Source organism: Panthera pardus, unplaced genomic scaffold (assembly GCF_024362965.1).
Source record: "Panthera pardus isolate Hobbes unplaced genomic scaffold, ASM2436296v1 HiC_scaffold_21, whole genome shotgun sequence".
NCBI classification, from domain to species: Eukaryota; Metazoa; Chordata; class Mammalia; order Carnivora; family Felidae; genus Panthera; species Panthera pardus.
In genome coordinates, this window is record NW_026526777.1 from 26,714,740 (window position 1) to 26,729,776 (window position 15,037).

The 15,037-nt window shown below is 59.0% G+C and overlaps 1 protein-coding gene across 5 annotated transcripts in view; it reads right to left on the minus strand.

Moving 5' to 3' along the window:
* Positions 1 to 3,359: 3,359 nt before the first annotated feature.
* SOX13 (SRY-box transcription factor 13) overlaps positions 3,360 to 15,037 on the minus strand; it is a 47,112-nt gene continuing 35,434 nt past the window's right edge. For 4 of the 5 annotated variants that reach the window (XM_019432513.2, XM_019432530.2, XM_019432523.2 and 1 more), the window contains exons 3-14: positions 14,239 to 14,350; positions 14,070 to 14,156; positions 12,427 to 12,599; positions 11,974 to 12,042; positions 11,483 to 11,597; positions 9,196 to 9,281; positions 8,797 to 8,956; positions 8,254 to 8,363; positions 8,015 to 8,111; positions 7,561 to 7,704; positions 5,906 to 6,122; positions 3,360 to 5,198 (exon numbers count right to left, since the gene is read on the minus strand). In XM_019432513.2, coding sequence (XP_019288058.1) covers positions 4,922 to 5,198; positions 5,906 to 6,122; positions 7,561 to 7,704; positions 8,015 to 8,111; positions 8,254 to 8,363; positions 8,797 to 8,956; positions 9,196 to 9,281; positions 11,483 to 11,597; positions 11,974 to 12,042; positions 12,427 to 12,599; positions 14,070 to 14,156; positions 14,239 to 14,350 — 1,647 coding nt within the window. In that variant the 3' untranslated portion in view covers positions 3,360 to 4,921. The remainder of the gene's footprint in view (positions 5,199 to 5,905; positions 6,123 to 7,560; positions 7,705 to 8,014; positions 8,112 to 8,253; positions 8,364 to 8,796; positions 8,957 to 9,195; positions 9,282 to 11,482; positions 11,598 to 11,973; positions 12,043 to 12,426; positions 12,600 to 14,069; positions 14,157 to 14,238; positions 14,351 to 15,037) is intronic. The other variant, XM_019432503.2, reaches the window with a different exon arrangement.

Consider the following 15,037-nt stretch of genomic DNA (forward strand, 5'->3'; position numbering starts at 1 on the left):
ATGGATGTACATAGCTTGGGGGGGATGGTCTAGAACTGGGTTTGACGGCTCCCCCCCAAGCCGCCTCATCTGAGATCCCTCCCTTTCTCCAAGCCAGATCCAGTCAAACAGCCCCTTCCCAGACCTCAGCCCCAGGACCCGTGCTCCCCTCCCTCACCCTTTTTGTTCTGTTGCTTGTGTTCGGTCCCTCTGCCACCCACCAGGAGGGAAGGCAAGGGAGGGGTGATGTCCTGGGGCTCCACGGCCCGGCTTTGCTTCGTGTTTGGCCCCAGGGGGTGTAGCAACGGGTGGGGTGGCCAACAGCAGCCAGCAGACTCCTGCCTTGTGCCCTCCAGGCCCTCATTTCCAAGATTTGTCTACCTTCTGTCCTAAAGTTGACCCAAGGTCTTCCCACTAGGAAATTAGTGGGCGCTAAGGGGCAGGGGCGGGGGGACCTCCAGGGCTCGCCCGGGCACACGAGGGCCTGGGTCGGAGGGGTCGTGAAGGTGCTGAGCTCATGGCCCCAGCTTCTCAACGGCCACCACCTCCTTTCTGCCCTCACGGCCTCCTGGCTCTGGCCCAAAAAGTGACTCATTTGTAAATTCTCATGGTTTTCTGCATTAAAATGGCCATTTCTGGACCACTCTGGTGTCTGAGTGCCTATGGTGAGGATCTGATGTATAGGGTATGACTAGTTCTCCTGCAGTGGGGGTCGGGGGGTGCTGCAACCTGCTTCTTCATGGTCTTTCCACCCCGGTCTCCGTGCGCCTGGCTCACCGAGGCCTGGCTGGCTGGTTTCCCTGCTCTTCTGCCTTTGACCGTCTGGCTAGAAGCGACCCCAGGAGGGTGCTGCTACCAGGGAGCTAGGCTGTGGCTTCCTGGCAGGTGGTGGTGAAGCAGTGGAGACCCTGAAGGGGGAGCACTCAAGACTCCCTCCCGGGCCACTGCTGGCTCCTAGCTGTTGAGGGGGAAGGATGCTGTCCTGCTGGCTAGCCCGCAAGGATGATTTCTGGACCCGAGGTGTCGCTTTCTCACAAGGCCGGACGGGCGGGAGAGAAGCTCCGAGGTGAGCGGGGCTGCCCCCTCTGAGCAGCCCAGGTTGCTATGGCTGCACTCCTTCCGCGGCCCCCCAGAAGGTACCCAGTGCCCTTAAGAGTGGCAACAGCAGTGGCCGCCTGCCAGGTAGACTCTGGCTGTTTGGCTTTTGCCGACAAAAGCACCGGATGCCATGGCAACCGCTGGAGCTGAGCTGGCCCCAGCAGCTGGGGCCTTCAAGGTCACGGTGATCCAGTATGGCCGGGCCCCCAGGCATAGCCGTCCCAAGCCCAGGAAGGGTAGTCACGGAGGACGCGGGGAAGGATGTGCCCCGGCCTGGGGACCATGCCAGGGCTGGGCAGGTAGGGCCCCTGAGGGGTACCGTGGGGTCAGGTGCTCATGCACGGGGCCTTCTCGTGAACTAAACGGCAGTGCCCACCCTCCTTGTTCCTCTCAGAGCCACCTCTGGAGCTGAGGGCAGAAATAACCACTGTGAAGGCAGCTTCGTTCCCAGCCTCCTGGGGCCTTGATGTCACAGCGTTGGAGACGGTTTGCAGTGGTGAGCAGGAGCTGGCCGGGACAGGGCCCCCCGGGTACCATCCTGTGCCCCTACAGCCCTGGCCACCAGCTGCACCAAAGGACTTAAGCTGCAGGTACCATCTCACTGCCTTGGAGAAAACATCCTCATCGCTCCAGTTCTCCAGGGGAGTGGGCAGGTGGGGGGAGGGGGGAGCTCAGGACACCCCTCCCCCTCAAAGCCTGGAGTCCTGTCCTTTCACTGCCACCCCAGACTAACCAGCACCCCTGCCCCCTGGTTCCGAGGGCCAGGCTGTGGCAACTCCGGGAGGAGGGCAGGGCTCCACTCCCTCAGACCTTCCTTAGGGTCTAGCAGGAGCTCGGACCCTCGGCCTTTGTAGGAGACAGAGCAGAGGCTCACGCCCCAGCCTCCCTGGTCCTGACCAGCATCTTCTATTCCCGGCCTCCCTGACCCTGTGGTGCCTCTCGGGGAGACAGGGCTCCAACCAGAGGTCTTCGTGGAGGGCTCTGTCCATCCTAAGAGGATGTGGGGCATGTGAATCCAGCAGCTGGAAAGGAGGGCAGGATAAGGGATCCTATAGTAGGAGGAGGACAGTATTGGCCTCAGTCTCCCCTAAGGCCACAGAGGACTTGGGAAGAGGGAAGGGAGACGAACTCAGGACTGGCAGGCAGGGTGTGAGAGGGAGCCAGGCTGGGAGTGTCCTGACGGACTGCCCTGATTTGGTTAGGAACACAGTGTGCGGGGTGGTGTGGACCGGAGGGTGGGAGGCCAGGATAGAGGAAGTTAAGATGATGAGCAATTCTCCCCCCTGACCGCTAGAGGGTGTCTTTCCTTGGGTGGCCAGCGAGGCTCAAGAGGACAGGGGGTTGTGAGGACAAGGAGAGGAGACCCAAAGCTCCGGGAAGGTAGGCTGGGAAAAACCAGCAAAGGCCAGTAGCCAGGACCCTCCCTAGATCAAAAGGCCAGGACTTCATTCCTTGACGGAATCAACCACATCTAGCTTCTACCACCTCCCTGGTTGTGAACACACAACCTCTCTTAATCCAACCCAAATCTAACTTCCATTGGAATTGCCCTTCAGTTTTGCTGCTCCATTCCACCTTAAGGGAATTTTTGACCCTAAGAGTTGGTCTGTTTATCAATCATTATCAATATGCACTTTGAAAGTTGGTTATCAGCCCTTTGAAGTCCAATGGACTGTCCTCTTAGATACATGTTTGAAATCCTCCTTCAAAACCTGAGGTCACAGAGCCCTGAAGCACAGCACTAGCTCCCTTGCTTCATTAATTAGTATCCTGGGGGCCTCCTACATGGGAAAAGGCTCATGTGGATGGCCCGAGCCCAGGATGAGGGCCCACAGCTTTCATGAGATTTTCAAAGGGCTCCTTCTCCACAAGGGGACAAGAATTGTGGGTAAAGCTTAGCCTCGGTGTTTTCAGATGAGCATGATGAAGCCCAGAGGAGACACTGGACCCTCTGCCAAGGCCACGTGGCTACTTCTAGAGAGAACCCAAGTTTCCCTGACCCCCTGCAGTGCTCTCGCTACTGCCTTTTTTAGGATCTGGGTGGGCAATCTGTGGAGGGTCTGGCTTACCTCCTTGAGGCAGGGGCAGTGTCTTCGCAGTGCAGGCTCTGTGGGTGGTGGCAGTCACTCCAGAGGCTTGGTCTGGTCTTCCCTGGCCTCCCAGGTCCCAGGCCCGAAGCTCCCCAGTGTCGCCACAAGGGGGCAGTGGTGGCTGGGCTGGCGGCACAAGTAGAAATTCTGGACCTGGGCCAGCCTCCCTCCCTCCCCCGCACAAGGGCCAGATTCTGAAATGGTCTGTCTTTATTATGCCAACAGAAAACAAAAAAATCCCCCAAGTGTAAACAGGAGAAATGTGCTGGTTAAGTTACTCATCATTATCTTATTATTAACAAAATAAAGCACTATCTATGTTTACAGTCATAAAAAAAGAAACAGCCTGGAGAGAAGTTGGGCTGGAGGGAAAGGGGGGGGGTAGGGAGAAGATGGGGGGCAGGCCCAGAATCCACATCTGCCCCTGTGGGATTTGGGGTTCCCTTCCCACCCTGATCCAAGGGCTGTTCTGGATCTTTGGAGTCAGGTGCCAGCGGGATGGGAGTTTCTTAGGGAAATGACCTGTCCCAAGTGAGCAGGAGGAGCTGAGGCGAGGTCCCCAGTGTTAATAGGGGAGAGGAGAAGGCTGGTGGAGAGGCAGTCTTCCCCTCGCTGACCCCTTCCAAGAATGAGGAGCCCCCTCCCACTCCCTACTCACCAGCTGCCACGGGGGGAGCCCTACTCTCCATCAATCCTCCTGTCCCCAGCTCCTGGCACTCAGGTTGGGACCAGGGACTGGGGCACCAAGACAGAGGCCCTTGAAGGCTGAACACATTCCCACATTGCTCGGAGCTAAAAATGGCTCTGTGGGAACCCACCCTAGGGCAGAGTCGGGGCGGGAGTGAAGGGACGGTCAGGAGAGGTCAGGGCGGCTGGTGGGCCCAGGGGCTGACCAGGGGCCTTACGGAAACCCAGGCTGACCAGCGATGTCAAAAGGGGCAGAGGCCGAGGCCAAGAAAGGGACAGAGACAGAAGAACAGCCCTGCAGAGAAACAAGGACAGGAACACAAGGACACACAGAACCTGAGACACCCAGACTGACAAAGAGGTAGCAATTTGGGGACAATGAAGCACAGGAAGAGGCCCCCAGAGAAGCAAGAGGTGGCATCGAGAGAGACACCCACAGGAACTCAGCAACGGTGCCTGGTACACAGCAGGCACTCAATAAATACCTTGTGCAATGAATGAGCGGATGGAAATACACACACGAGCATGTGCACACACCTACATATACATACGCACACACACTTCCAGCAGCCAGAGGCACAACAGGCTGGGCAGGAGATATAAAGACAGCGAGGGACAGCCAGACCTTTCTGCACAAAGTGATCCTATGATAGAGGAGCGATCTGGTGGCGAGGTGGGGTGGGGTGCGTGAGGAGGGGGGAGGGAGGGAGGGGGTTGGTCCTACAGGGGCTGGTCCAGCCAGGACAAGAATGGAAACAAAGCGCGTGGCCCCAGGAGGACAGGTCTGGAGCTGCCATACCCCGGGGGTGATAGACCTGCAGGAAGGGAGGGTCACACAGTGTCCGCTGGCCACGAGCCCCAAGGGCCATGACGCTCGGCCCATCGCCACTCTACAGGTCCTGCCCACCTCGGCCAGCAGCTCCTCGGGTGCGGCCACAGGGGAGGTGGTGGGGCATCTCCCCTCAGGAGGCTATCTACACGTGCACAGCTGTGCCCGTCTCCCGGGCATGTCCAAGTACCAACGTAGTCCAGGCCGGCTGGCTGTGCCCATCGGCTTGGGGCCGGGATCAGTCTGTAAGCACCACCAGCTCCCCGTCGCTCTTCTCCTCGCCCTCCGAGTCCTCGTCCTCGCTGTACCGGTACATCTCGCCGTCAGCCACCGAGTGCCTGTCTTCTGCGGCCTCACCCTCCTCCCTGAGGCTGCAAGTGTTGACGATGACAGGCATGTTGGGGTCCAGGCTCCGGGGCACATAGTGCTCCACCAGGGGTTGAGCCAGGGGCACGCCTGCCACCCGAGGGTACAGGACATCGGAGGAGCTCATCTGCAGCTGGCCGGCCTGGGGGCTGCGGGGGCAGAGAAGCAGCACGCGGGCAGATGGACCCCCACTTTGCGCCCCCGATCCAGCTCCCCTCCAGCCTGCTTCAGGGCATGCCCTCCCACCCCAAGACCCTTACGGCTCTGAGACACGCACACAGCCACCTGGCTCGCTTGCTGACGGCCAAGTTCATTGTCCGCAACAGAGGACACATGCTTACACATGCAGGCCCGGGAACCTGAGCGTGTTCAACAGCTATTCCTGGAGGTTCCTGTGTGAATCCAGTTTTCGGAAGTTCTATATTTCAATGCCCCGGGGCGGGGGCGGGGGCGAGGGCGGGGGGAGGAGCCCCGTTTAGAAGAATCCATGCAGGTGCTTGCTTTTGTCAAGTCGGGAATCCTCTGTATAATAAGCACCTTCATTCTTAGTACCCTTGAGTTTTTTTTTTTATTGAGCTTGTGATTCACAGGCACGCTTCTCCAGGTACACGTGGCCAGTCTCCCACAGTCAGTTACAATCCTATACCCTGAGCCACCGGGCCACCCCTGCGGCCACACACGCAGGCCCAGGCAGACACAGATAACGCCCACACACATCGATGCTCCAAGCCGACAGACAGCACCGCTGGAGTCACACTCAAAAGCATGCACGCCACACACTAGTGGCCACTCACAGGAGCAGCAGGGGCACAGGCACACGCACAGGGGGTCAGCCGCCTACGGAGGGCCTACTCACGGGGTCACGTAGCTCTGGCGGGCGTCCTGGCGCCGGGTCCTCATCAGGGCTTTGTATTCGCCCACCCGCAGCCGCTTGCCCTCCACGATGCAGGTGCGCTTGGGCCGAGGCTTGTACTTATAGTCCGGGTACTTTTCCAGATGCTGCCGGCTCAGCCTCGCCTGCTCCTCGTAGTAGGGCTGCTTCTCCTGGTTGCTCATGGACTTCCAGCGGGAGCCTGGCCCGGCCCCCGAGGGGCGGGTGGGGGGGGGCAGGAGGTCAGTGCTGGGCTTGGCTGACCACCCCCAGCCCCCTGCATGCCCCAAGATTTTGGTCCCCAGATGGGTCGACTAGGTGATGTGCAAGCATTTAGCAAGGACCCGGCCCAACGTGGGTGCCCCTCGGATGTCCAGTTGAGCAAATGAATGAAGCTGGCATGTATATGGGTGTCCACATACGGAGTAACCACATGCCAAACTACCCAGCAACTTCTGAGAGGCCTCTGGTCTGCGTGATTTGCATGAACAGAAGAGCAGCCAACCCCAGGCCCCCTGCTGAGGACAAACTACCTTGTGAACTCTTGGTTCACAAGAGACAGAAGAGCCTCAGTCTTGAAAACAGCTGCCACCTTCTAGCCCCACCCCACCTGCCTCCTTGGCTTCCAATCAGGACACAGAATTTTTGAAAAAAAATCTTTCTACTAGGAGCACCTGGGTGGCTCAGTCCCTTAAGCAACTTCGGCTCAGGGCATGATCTCACGCTTCATGGGTTCGAGCCCCGCGTCGGGCTCTCTGCTGACAGCTCGGAGCCTGGAGCCTGTTTCAGATTCTGTGTTTCCCTCTCTCCCTCCCTCTCTGCCCCTCCCCCATTTGTGCTCTCTCTCGAAGATAAACATTTTTAAAAAATTAAAAAACTTTCTACTAGGACACTTGACTGGCTTAGGCAGAACAGCATCCAACTTTTTTTTTTTCTTTTTTCTTTTTTTTTTTTTTTTTTTTTTTTTTTTTTTCAACGTTTATTTATTTTTGGGACAGAGAGAGACAGAGCATGAACGGGGGAGGGACAGAGAGAGAGGGAGACACAGAATCGGAAACAGGCTCCAGGCTCTGAGCCATCAGCCCAGAGCCTGACGCGGGGCTCGAACTCACGGACCGTGAGATCGTGACCTGGCTGAAGTCGGACGCTTAACCGACTGCGCCACCCAGGCGCCCCTCTTTTTTTTTTTTTTTAAGAGAATCCAACTCTTGATCTTGGGGTCATGAGTTCAAGCCCCATGTTGGATGTATAGATTAAATATATAACATTAAAAAACAAAACACCTTTCTAGGGACAGCCCAAGAACACCAATCTTCCCTGTTTCCTGCCAGAGCCAGAGCTCCAAAGGTCCAGGCAAACAGAACAGCTTAGGGAGAGATCAGGGGCTAAAGAATGTATACACATGTACCACACTCCTCAGTTCTTGGGGTGCAGAACAACCCTACAATGGTACGACACCCCAGGACCCAGCTGCCCCACGTCGTCCTGCCTGACCCCCACACCCCACCAGACTCCTCTGGAGCTCAGCGTGACGGGGACGGTCACCCAGCAAGCCCCAGGTAAACCCAGCTGGCTCCTGCCACCAGGTCTTGCTGGCATGGCCCCTGGAGCCCCGAGAGCCCCTACCCACTGGCCCTTACCAAGGATCTTGCTGATGCTGGAGTTGTGCATGTCCGGGAAGGCTTGGAGGATCTTCCTTCGCTCATCTTTGGCCCACACCATGAAGGCATTCATGGGCCTCTTGATGTGGCTGCTGTTCCGGGACTCAGGAAAGTGGCGGGAGCCTGGGGGACAGGGGTGGAGTCAGCCAGGCAGCGCAGCCCCTCTGGGGTAGGGCTGGCAGAGACCTCCCTTATTTGACCACTAGGGGGTGACGGGGAGGCTCCCATGCAGCCAGGGACACCGGAAGCAAGACCTCAGCAGAGGTCCAGCCAGGGACCCAGAGACTGACAAGGGACAGACACGGGAGGGGACCTCAGAGACAGACCGTGGGAGAAAAGGCACTGGGGAGAGACACAACCTGACCCACCCTGGCCCCTGTAGGAAGCAGACGTGGGCCCTCCCGCCCATCAGCCCGACGCCCTGGGCCCTCACCATCCATGTCGCAGCCCAACATGGCTTCTTCGAGGGGGTGCACACAACTCTCCTCCAGCCGCTCCTTAGCCGGGGACGTGTCCAGGCTGATGAGGTCCTGGGGTTGACAGATGAAATCTGTACATCGGCCCCTCTGCATCACCCCACAGCCATCCCTCCAGTAAACTCAGACCGGGTCTTCAACCCCAGCCCCCAACCTTCCCTGCGCCCTGCCCCCAGTGCAGGGGGGCCCCCCATACCTTGCGGAAGGGGGTACTGGGGGAGCTCTCTAAGGTCCCACTGTGGCCATGCAGCAGCTGTCGAGCATCCTGAATGGCTTTGGTGACAGCGTCCCCTTCACCGAGGAAACCTATGGGAAAGGGGGGGGGGAGGAGGAGGAGAAAGGGGGGGCGGGGGAGCAGAGGGGGTCAGTCCGGTTCACACCAGGTCACTCCTGCGAGTTATTCACGGGGTTGGTGCTGCCTGTTGCCCCTCCCGGACAGCTGCCCTGCACATGCCCAAGGGGGCGCTGTTTACACTGGCTGTGGCGCACTGGGCCAGGACACTAGAACAGAGAATCGCACTCCCTGAAATTGTGCAACTCAGTGGCCTGGAGCCCCGAGGGGGGGGTGCCCAGCCAGATGTGGGGTCGGGGAGAGGAAGCAGGGGATCTTCTGAGACAGTGGAGAAACTAAAAGAGGCCAAAGACAGCAGGTCTCACCCCTTGTTTTACAGAAACTGTAACCCGCAGAAGGGAAGGACGTGCCCAAGGTCGTATCACGCACTCCCGGCAGAAAGCTTACCCAATGGCAGACTGGGCGGGCTGGACTGTAGGTCCCGTGTGGGGGCCCCATGGCTGGGGGGGCGGGGTCCACAGTTCATCTTCAGGCTGGGGGAGCTGGAAGCATTGGGCAGCTCGGGGGCCTTGGGCTTGGCTGTGAGGTTCAGGGGCTGGGAGGGCTCCTGCGGGAGACCCAGAGACCAGAGGCTGAGACACCCCCCCCCACGGAGGCGCAAGAGGGGACACGTGGCCACAGACAGAAAGACAAACCTACCCGGAACAGACAAGGGCGCGGCAGGAAAGGAAGAGACAGCGGGAACAGGTGAAGGGGAGCACGGGACCCCGCCCGCCCGCCCCCCCCCCCCCGCCCGCCCCGTCACAGGCAAGGGAGGCAGCCGAGGGCCGGGGTGCGGGGCGGTACCTGCAGGGGGTGGTGGGCAGCCACGGCCCCGGGCCTCTTCACCACCGGGGCGGGGGGGCTGTGTAGCAACTGCAGGGGGTACTCCGCTACGGAAAAGGCGGCAAGGAGAAAAGTCCTGGATGAGCACAGAACAGCAGACGCCCTGCTTGACGAGGTCCCAGCAGCAGCAGGCGGGCAGAGGCCTGAAGCTGGCCCAGCTTGCTTCCAGCCCAGGCCTTCCCCAGCCCCCGAGTGCTGCTGGAGGCCTCCGATGCCCTCATCCCCCCCCTGCCCTGCACACTGATCTCCACCCTTTTCTTGCCCTTCCCAACCCAACGGTGACCCGAGGGCAGGTACACACCGGCTCGTTCTACGGACGCTTGTGTTTCGTACCTACTACGTGCAGGGTACAAAGGTAGCTTCCCGGGGGTGATCCCGCTTGGGCACGAGCTCACAATAATCCCTAGTGTGTGGCGTAGAACCGGCGCTCAGGACATCACCCCATTTTACAGATAAAAGACACGGAGACCAGGAGACGTTATGTGGGTTGCCCACACGGCTCAGAAGTGGGAGCCCTGACATTTGAACCCAGCCCATCCTTTCCCCCTGACACGGCACCCTCTCCGTTCTACCTAGCCTACCACGCTCGTCCTCAACCCAGCCCGGCACCAAGGGGCGGACAGTTCAGGTGGAGAGAGAAGCCGTATACACTGATCGCTAACCACATGGCCGGTGGCATCAGGGGCTGCAGGGGTAGCACGCCAGAGAACATTGTTCTGGCTGGGATGGCTGGAGCAGGCTTCTTGGGGGGGGGGGGGCAGGGGGCCAGCAAGAGGGGGGCTGGTGGCTGCAGGCAGACAGGCAGGCGGAGGGGGAGAAGCGGGTGTGTGAGAGCCAAGAAATGGGGAAGGAGACGGGCCCGTGATGGCCGAGCCTGGCAGTTGCAGGCTCCGAGCCGTAGGCAATGTGGCACCATCCAGGGCTTGTGAGCGAGGGAGAGGTGTTATTCACTCGGCTTGGGGAAGGGGCATCTGGAAGCCTGTGGCCCTCTGCTTAACGGGGACTCTGGAGCCAGCAAGGCAGGTGGCAGGCTGGCCAGTTCAAGTCGTCCACGGCGCATTTCCTGCCTTCCTTGTCCAGAAAGCAGGGAGTCGGAGGCACCGCTGCACGTCACAACCCCCAGGCCCTGCCCTCCTCACTCCTGCGGCTCTGTTCCCCTTGAATTTGTGCTGCTGGCGTGCTCCCCCCTCCCCAAGTGGCAACTTCCTTGAAGTTGGGGCCTGACTTTTTCAGTCCTTTGTGTTCCCCCTCCCCCACCCCCACCCTAGAGTGTCTAGTGGAGAGCAAGGTGGGAGCACAGCCAGTGGTGCTGACCCATGACCTGTGGCCCATGACGGGAATTCACCTGCCTCCTCTCGCACACGGAACAGGGAGGGTAGACCGGATGGGCTCGGCCTCAAAGCTGTCCCCACTCCTGGGGCAACTGCGGGCAACCTCCCCGCCCTGTCCCGTGACCTTTCAACAAGGTGCCCGTGATCGTGGTCAACTGATTCCATCTCTGCCTCTGTCCCACCACCTCAGCGGCCCCCTACCGGCCCAGGCTCCAACTCCTGGTCACCCCCAGTCAGCATGACAACACACCTCAGCCCAAGCGCTCAAGCACGTCTGCATTCTACAAAATAAATTCCAAATGCCAGGCTCGGCCCCAACTGCTCCTGCCAGCCTGTCCCATCCCCCTGTCACACGCTCCCCTCCACTCCAACCCCCCAGCAGCTGCAGCTGCCGACTTCAGGCTCCAGGCCTCAGGTCCCGGCTTCACCCCCCCCAGTCCACCTCCAGGGACCCAATTGGGCACCTCCTCTACAGAAAGCCTTCCCAGACTCCCTGCTTACCGATATCCTTTCTCCCTCCCCAGACTGTAAAAACTCCTTGAGCTCCAACTCCATTCTTATCACCCCCATAGCCACCTGTCAACGACAGGGCATCGGACGTGTGGCTGGTGCCCAGTCTGTGTTCGCTGGATTTCAGTGGCGGGAAATAGTGTTCAAGGGATTAATACCCCGGTCCAGGAAACGCACCAGAGCTGGGGACACTAGATGGGTTACATCCGCTTATATCTGGAAAGCGCTTCATCATTTTCAAGTGCAATTTCTTTTTCGATTCGCCCAGCGAGGTTCAGGAAGAAGGGATTCAGCTTCCACTGGCCCAGAAAGGCCACATTGCAAAGTAACGCACGAGAGTGGTCCTGAGCTCCTTCCCTGACCTCAAGACAGTCTCAGCTAATGGCTCAACCCCCGCCTTCACTCACCTGGTTTGCAGGGGATGGGCTGTATGGGCAAGGCCAGCTGGGAATCGGGGGTGACAGGTAGAGGTTGGTGACTTGGGGGGAAGGCCGGGATCATGACGTAAGGCATGTTGACCTGCTGAGGGCAAAGAAACCCTGTGTGAGTCCCTGGGGGCCCAAACAGCTCAGCCCAGAACAGAGGATGAACCCAGACGCGAGAAGTACAGCGACCGGTGCAGGGCGAGTCTTCACTTCAAAAGGCTCCATTTGACCCCACATCACCTCCTTCCACCTGCCCTCCACCCCAGATAGGGAAGAAGATACTCTGGCCCCTCCCTTAAAGCAGGAGAAGACAACTGGGGTTCCAGGCTCGAGCAGAAATGAGCCCCCTCCTTAGGGCCATGTCTGATTCTGCTTAATCCCCCCCACTTCCCCCCGCCGTCACTCCCTGTCCCTGGCAGTCATCTCCAGGCTGTTGTCACCCCCTCAGCCTCTGACCCTCCCTCCCTTTTTACCTGGATCTGTTGCTGGAGGAGGTTGATCTTATGTTGCTGCTGAATCAGCTGCTGCTGCTGCTTGGCGATCTGGTGGCAGGAAAGAGCAGCGGGCATGGACATTAGGGACATCAGCCCTGTCCCGGAGCCAGCCACACCCGGCCTTCCATGACGTCCGCACCAGGACAAACCGCACACTGGGCGGGGCAGGCAGCAGGACAGTCTACCTTAGGAGCAGGTTCTCTTCCCCCAGAGCCCAAGGGTGGAGGTTGGGCAGGAAGTAGCCAGCCGCTCAGACTCAGGGCCCCACGGGCCCCTTCCACTCCCTGGCCCCCACCGAGGCTTATGAACCACCGGAAGCGGGACTACTACGGCCCCGGCTGCCGGCCCCTCTGCGACCTGCCCCTAGCATGTTCCCCTCTAGGCCTTGACAGACCCCCTCCCCTAGCAAGAAAGACACTAAGCCAGGCGCACCTGCTCCTGCTGCTGCCGGGCCAGCTCCATCTGCTGCTGCTGCTTCTCGAACAGCATGGCAGCCATGTTCTTCTGCTCTGAATGGGCCGTCAGGAGCTGGTCCCTCAGGGTAGACAGCTGGTGGATCATGACCAGGAGCTGGAGCTCTTTCTCTGCCAGGCTCTCCTGGGTCCCTGTGCCACAGTGAAACGGCCACCAGTGAGAATGTCCGTCTGTCCATCTGTCCACCTACGCACCCATCTGACACTTATTGGGCAATTGCTATTTCCCAGGCCCCTGTTAGGGGCTGAGCGACAGAGGATGGAGACTGATCCTTGCCCCAGAGGGGCGGCTGGCTTGCTGTCTGACAAGCAGCTACCCTAGAAGTTCCCCACCATCCACCGCTGCTTCCAGCCCCTGGAAACGCTGGTGGGGGCGGCAGGGTGAGGTGGGGGGGCAGGTAGGGAGGGATCTCTGTCCCGGATCACTTCTTGGATGTCCTCAAGTGCCCAAGGGCACAGCGTCGGCGTGGAGAACTAGCCCACAGGAGGGGCCCAGTGGGACATGCTCAGGCCTTGGAGCAAGACAGATCTGGGTTCAAATTCTTTTTTTTTTTTTTATTTTTTAAATGTTTATTTTCGAGAGAGACAGAGACAGAATGCGAGTGGGTTAGGGGCAGAGAGAGAGGAAACACAGAATCCAAAGCAGGCTCCAGGCTCCGTGCTGTCAGCACAGAGCCTGACGCGGAGCTTGAACCCACGAACCGTGAGATCATGACCTGAGCCGAAGTCGGACGCTCAACCGACCGAGCCACCCAGGCGCCCCCAAATTCTTATTTCAATCTATCCTGTCTGGGAGTTGTTGGACAAATAACCAACTTCTCTGCACTTCATTGTTGGTGGTGTTGTTTTTTCAATCTATAAATGAGCACAAGAATGGCCACTTCCCAGGGGTGCCATCAGGGTTAAGAAGATAATGAACGTAAAGCGGAGTCCAGAATCTGGCAGGTGGCCGTCCACCGCGAGTGCCAGTGCTCCCCTGCCCTCCACCTCAGCTCGTGTCGGGCACAGCTGTGCCGGGCTGCAGACCGTTCACCTCGGAATCACTCAGGGAGCCTTTGAAAAATACACATGCCCAGGCCTGCAGCCCCTGGGGTTCTCACTCAGCAGGTGGGGTGGAGCCTGGGCACTGATTTGGTCCGAAAGGCTCTCCCCTGTCGGGGGAGAGCAACCACACCGGAAAAACAGCCACGCTCACAAGCCAAACAGGCGCCCTTGAATTCATACAGCGAAGTCCCGGTGGCCTAGAATCAATTTTCGGCAGTAAAAGGGAACATCCAGCTCATTCCGTATAGTTAGACCTGGGAATTGGCAGGGACATGCCTGAGGTCACAAGGGTCCCCGGTAAGAGCCCAGATCCATACTCACAGAATGGGATTCCCACCAGGCCTCTCTTGCACGGGAATGAGCCAGACCAAATGCTCAGTCCCCAGGTGACGGAAGGTGCTGGACCCCGGGGCCGGGCAGGAGCCCGAGGGGCACAGGGCAGGTATGAGGGGACCAAGAGCTTCCAAAACCACCCTACAGGCCCAGACCGCACGGCCAGGCTGGGAGAAGGGAAAGGGGGTCGGACCTCCTGCCCCGCCTGGCCACCCGGGCCTTCACCTTTCACATCTTTGGTTTCCACAGAGCTCCTTCCCAGAAACCTCTCCTTCCAGTCACTGGACAGCAGCTTCTCGATGGCTGGCACGACTAGAAGACACCAGGGGGTGAGGAGTAGTACTCCTAACACCTCCCGCCCCAGGCCCGCCTCCAGCCAGGGCAGGCCTCTTACCTTCTTTTAAATTTTGGTTGAAGTCCAGCTTCTCCTGGCTTCCAGAAGCAGCCTCAGAACCTCCCGGTCTCTTGGGTTCCAGACACCCAATGCTCTCCGGGGAGCTGCAGTCCTGCAGAACACAAGGAACGTCACCGCCACCCTCACGAGAAGAGGGCAGACTGCAGGGGCATCTGAGCCCCCAGGGAGGTGATGTGCACCCTGAGAAATCCATGTGTACCCGTTCTCCCCCACCTCCCCAGGTAGGGCCCTCCCTCCCCGCCTTCCCTACCTTCGCTCGGTCTTTGCTGCATTTAGCGAAAGAACAAAAGGTTTGAAGACAAGATACCTGGATCTCGGTCCAGGCTCAGTGACTCACGAGGCGCTTGATCCCACACGAGACTCAACTTCTCTGAACCTGACTCACTTCCCTCTTCTGAAAATGGCGATATTAATACCTCCCCTATCAGGATTGTTGCTGGGGTCAAGGAAGTTAATGCACACGAATGAGGTTCGCTGCTGCAGGGTCAAGTGCCAAGCTAGCTGTTAATCACTACTCTCTTGCATTCGCCCACATCTGCAGCTGGGTGCGTTACTTCTGGGACCCCCGCCTCACCCCTCCTTCGGGCACCACCCCCTCTCCTTACCTGAGCCCTCTCCATTCTTTAAGGCCTAACTCAAGGCCCTACTCCTCCGGGAAGTCTTCCTCTATCACTGCCCCTCCCCCTTCCCCAAGCCCCTCCAGGCTGGTTCCCTCCCCACAGCCCTAAAATTCTCATTTTCATTCATTCGGTTTTTTTAATTACATATTCCCCCTTTT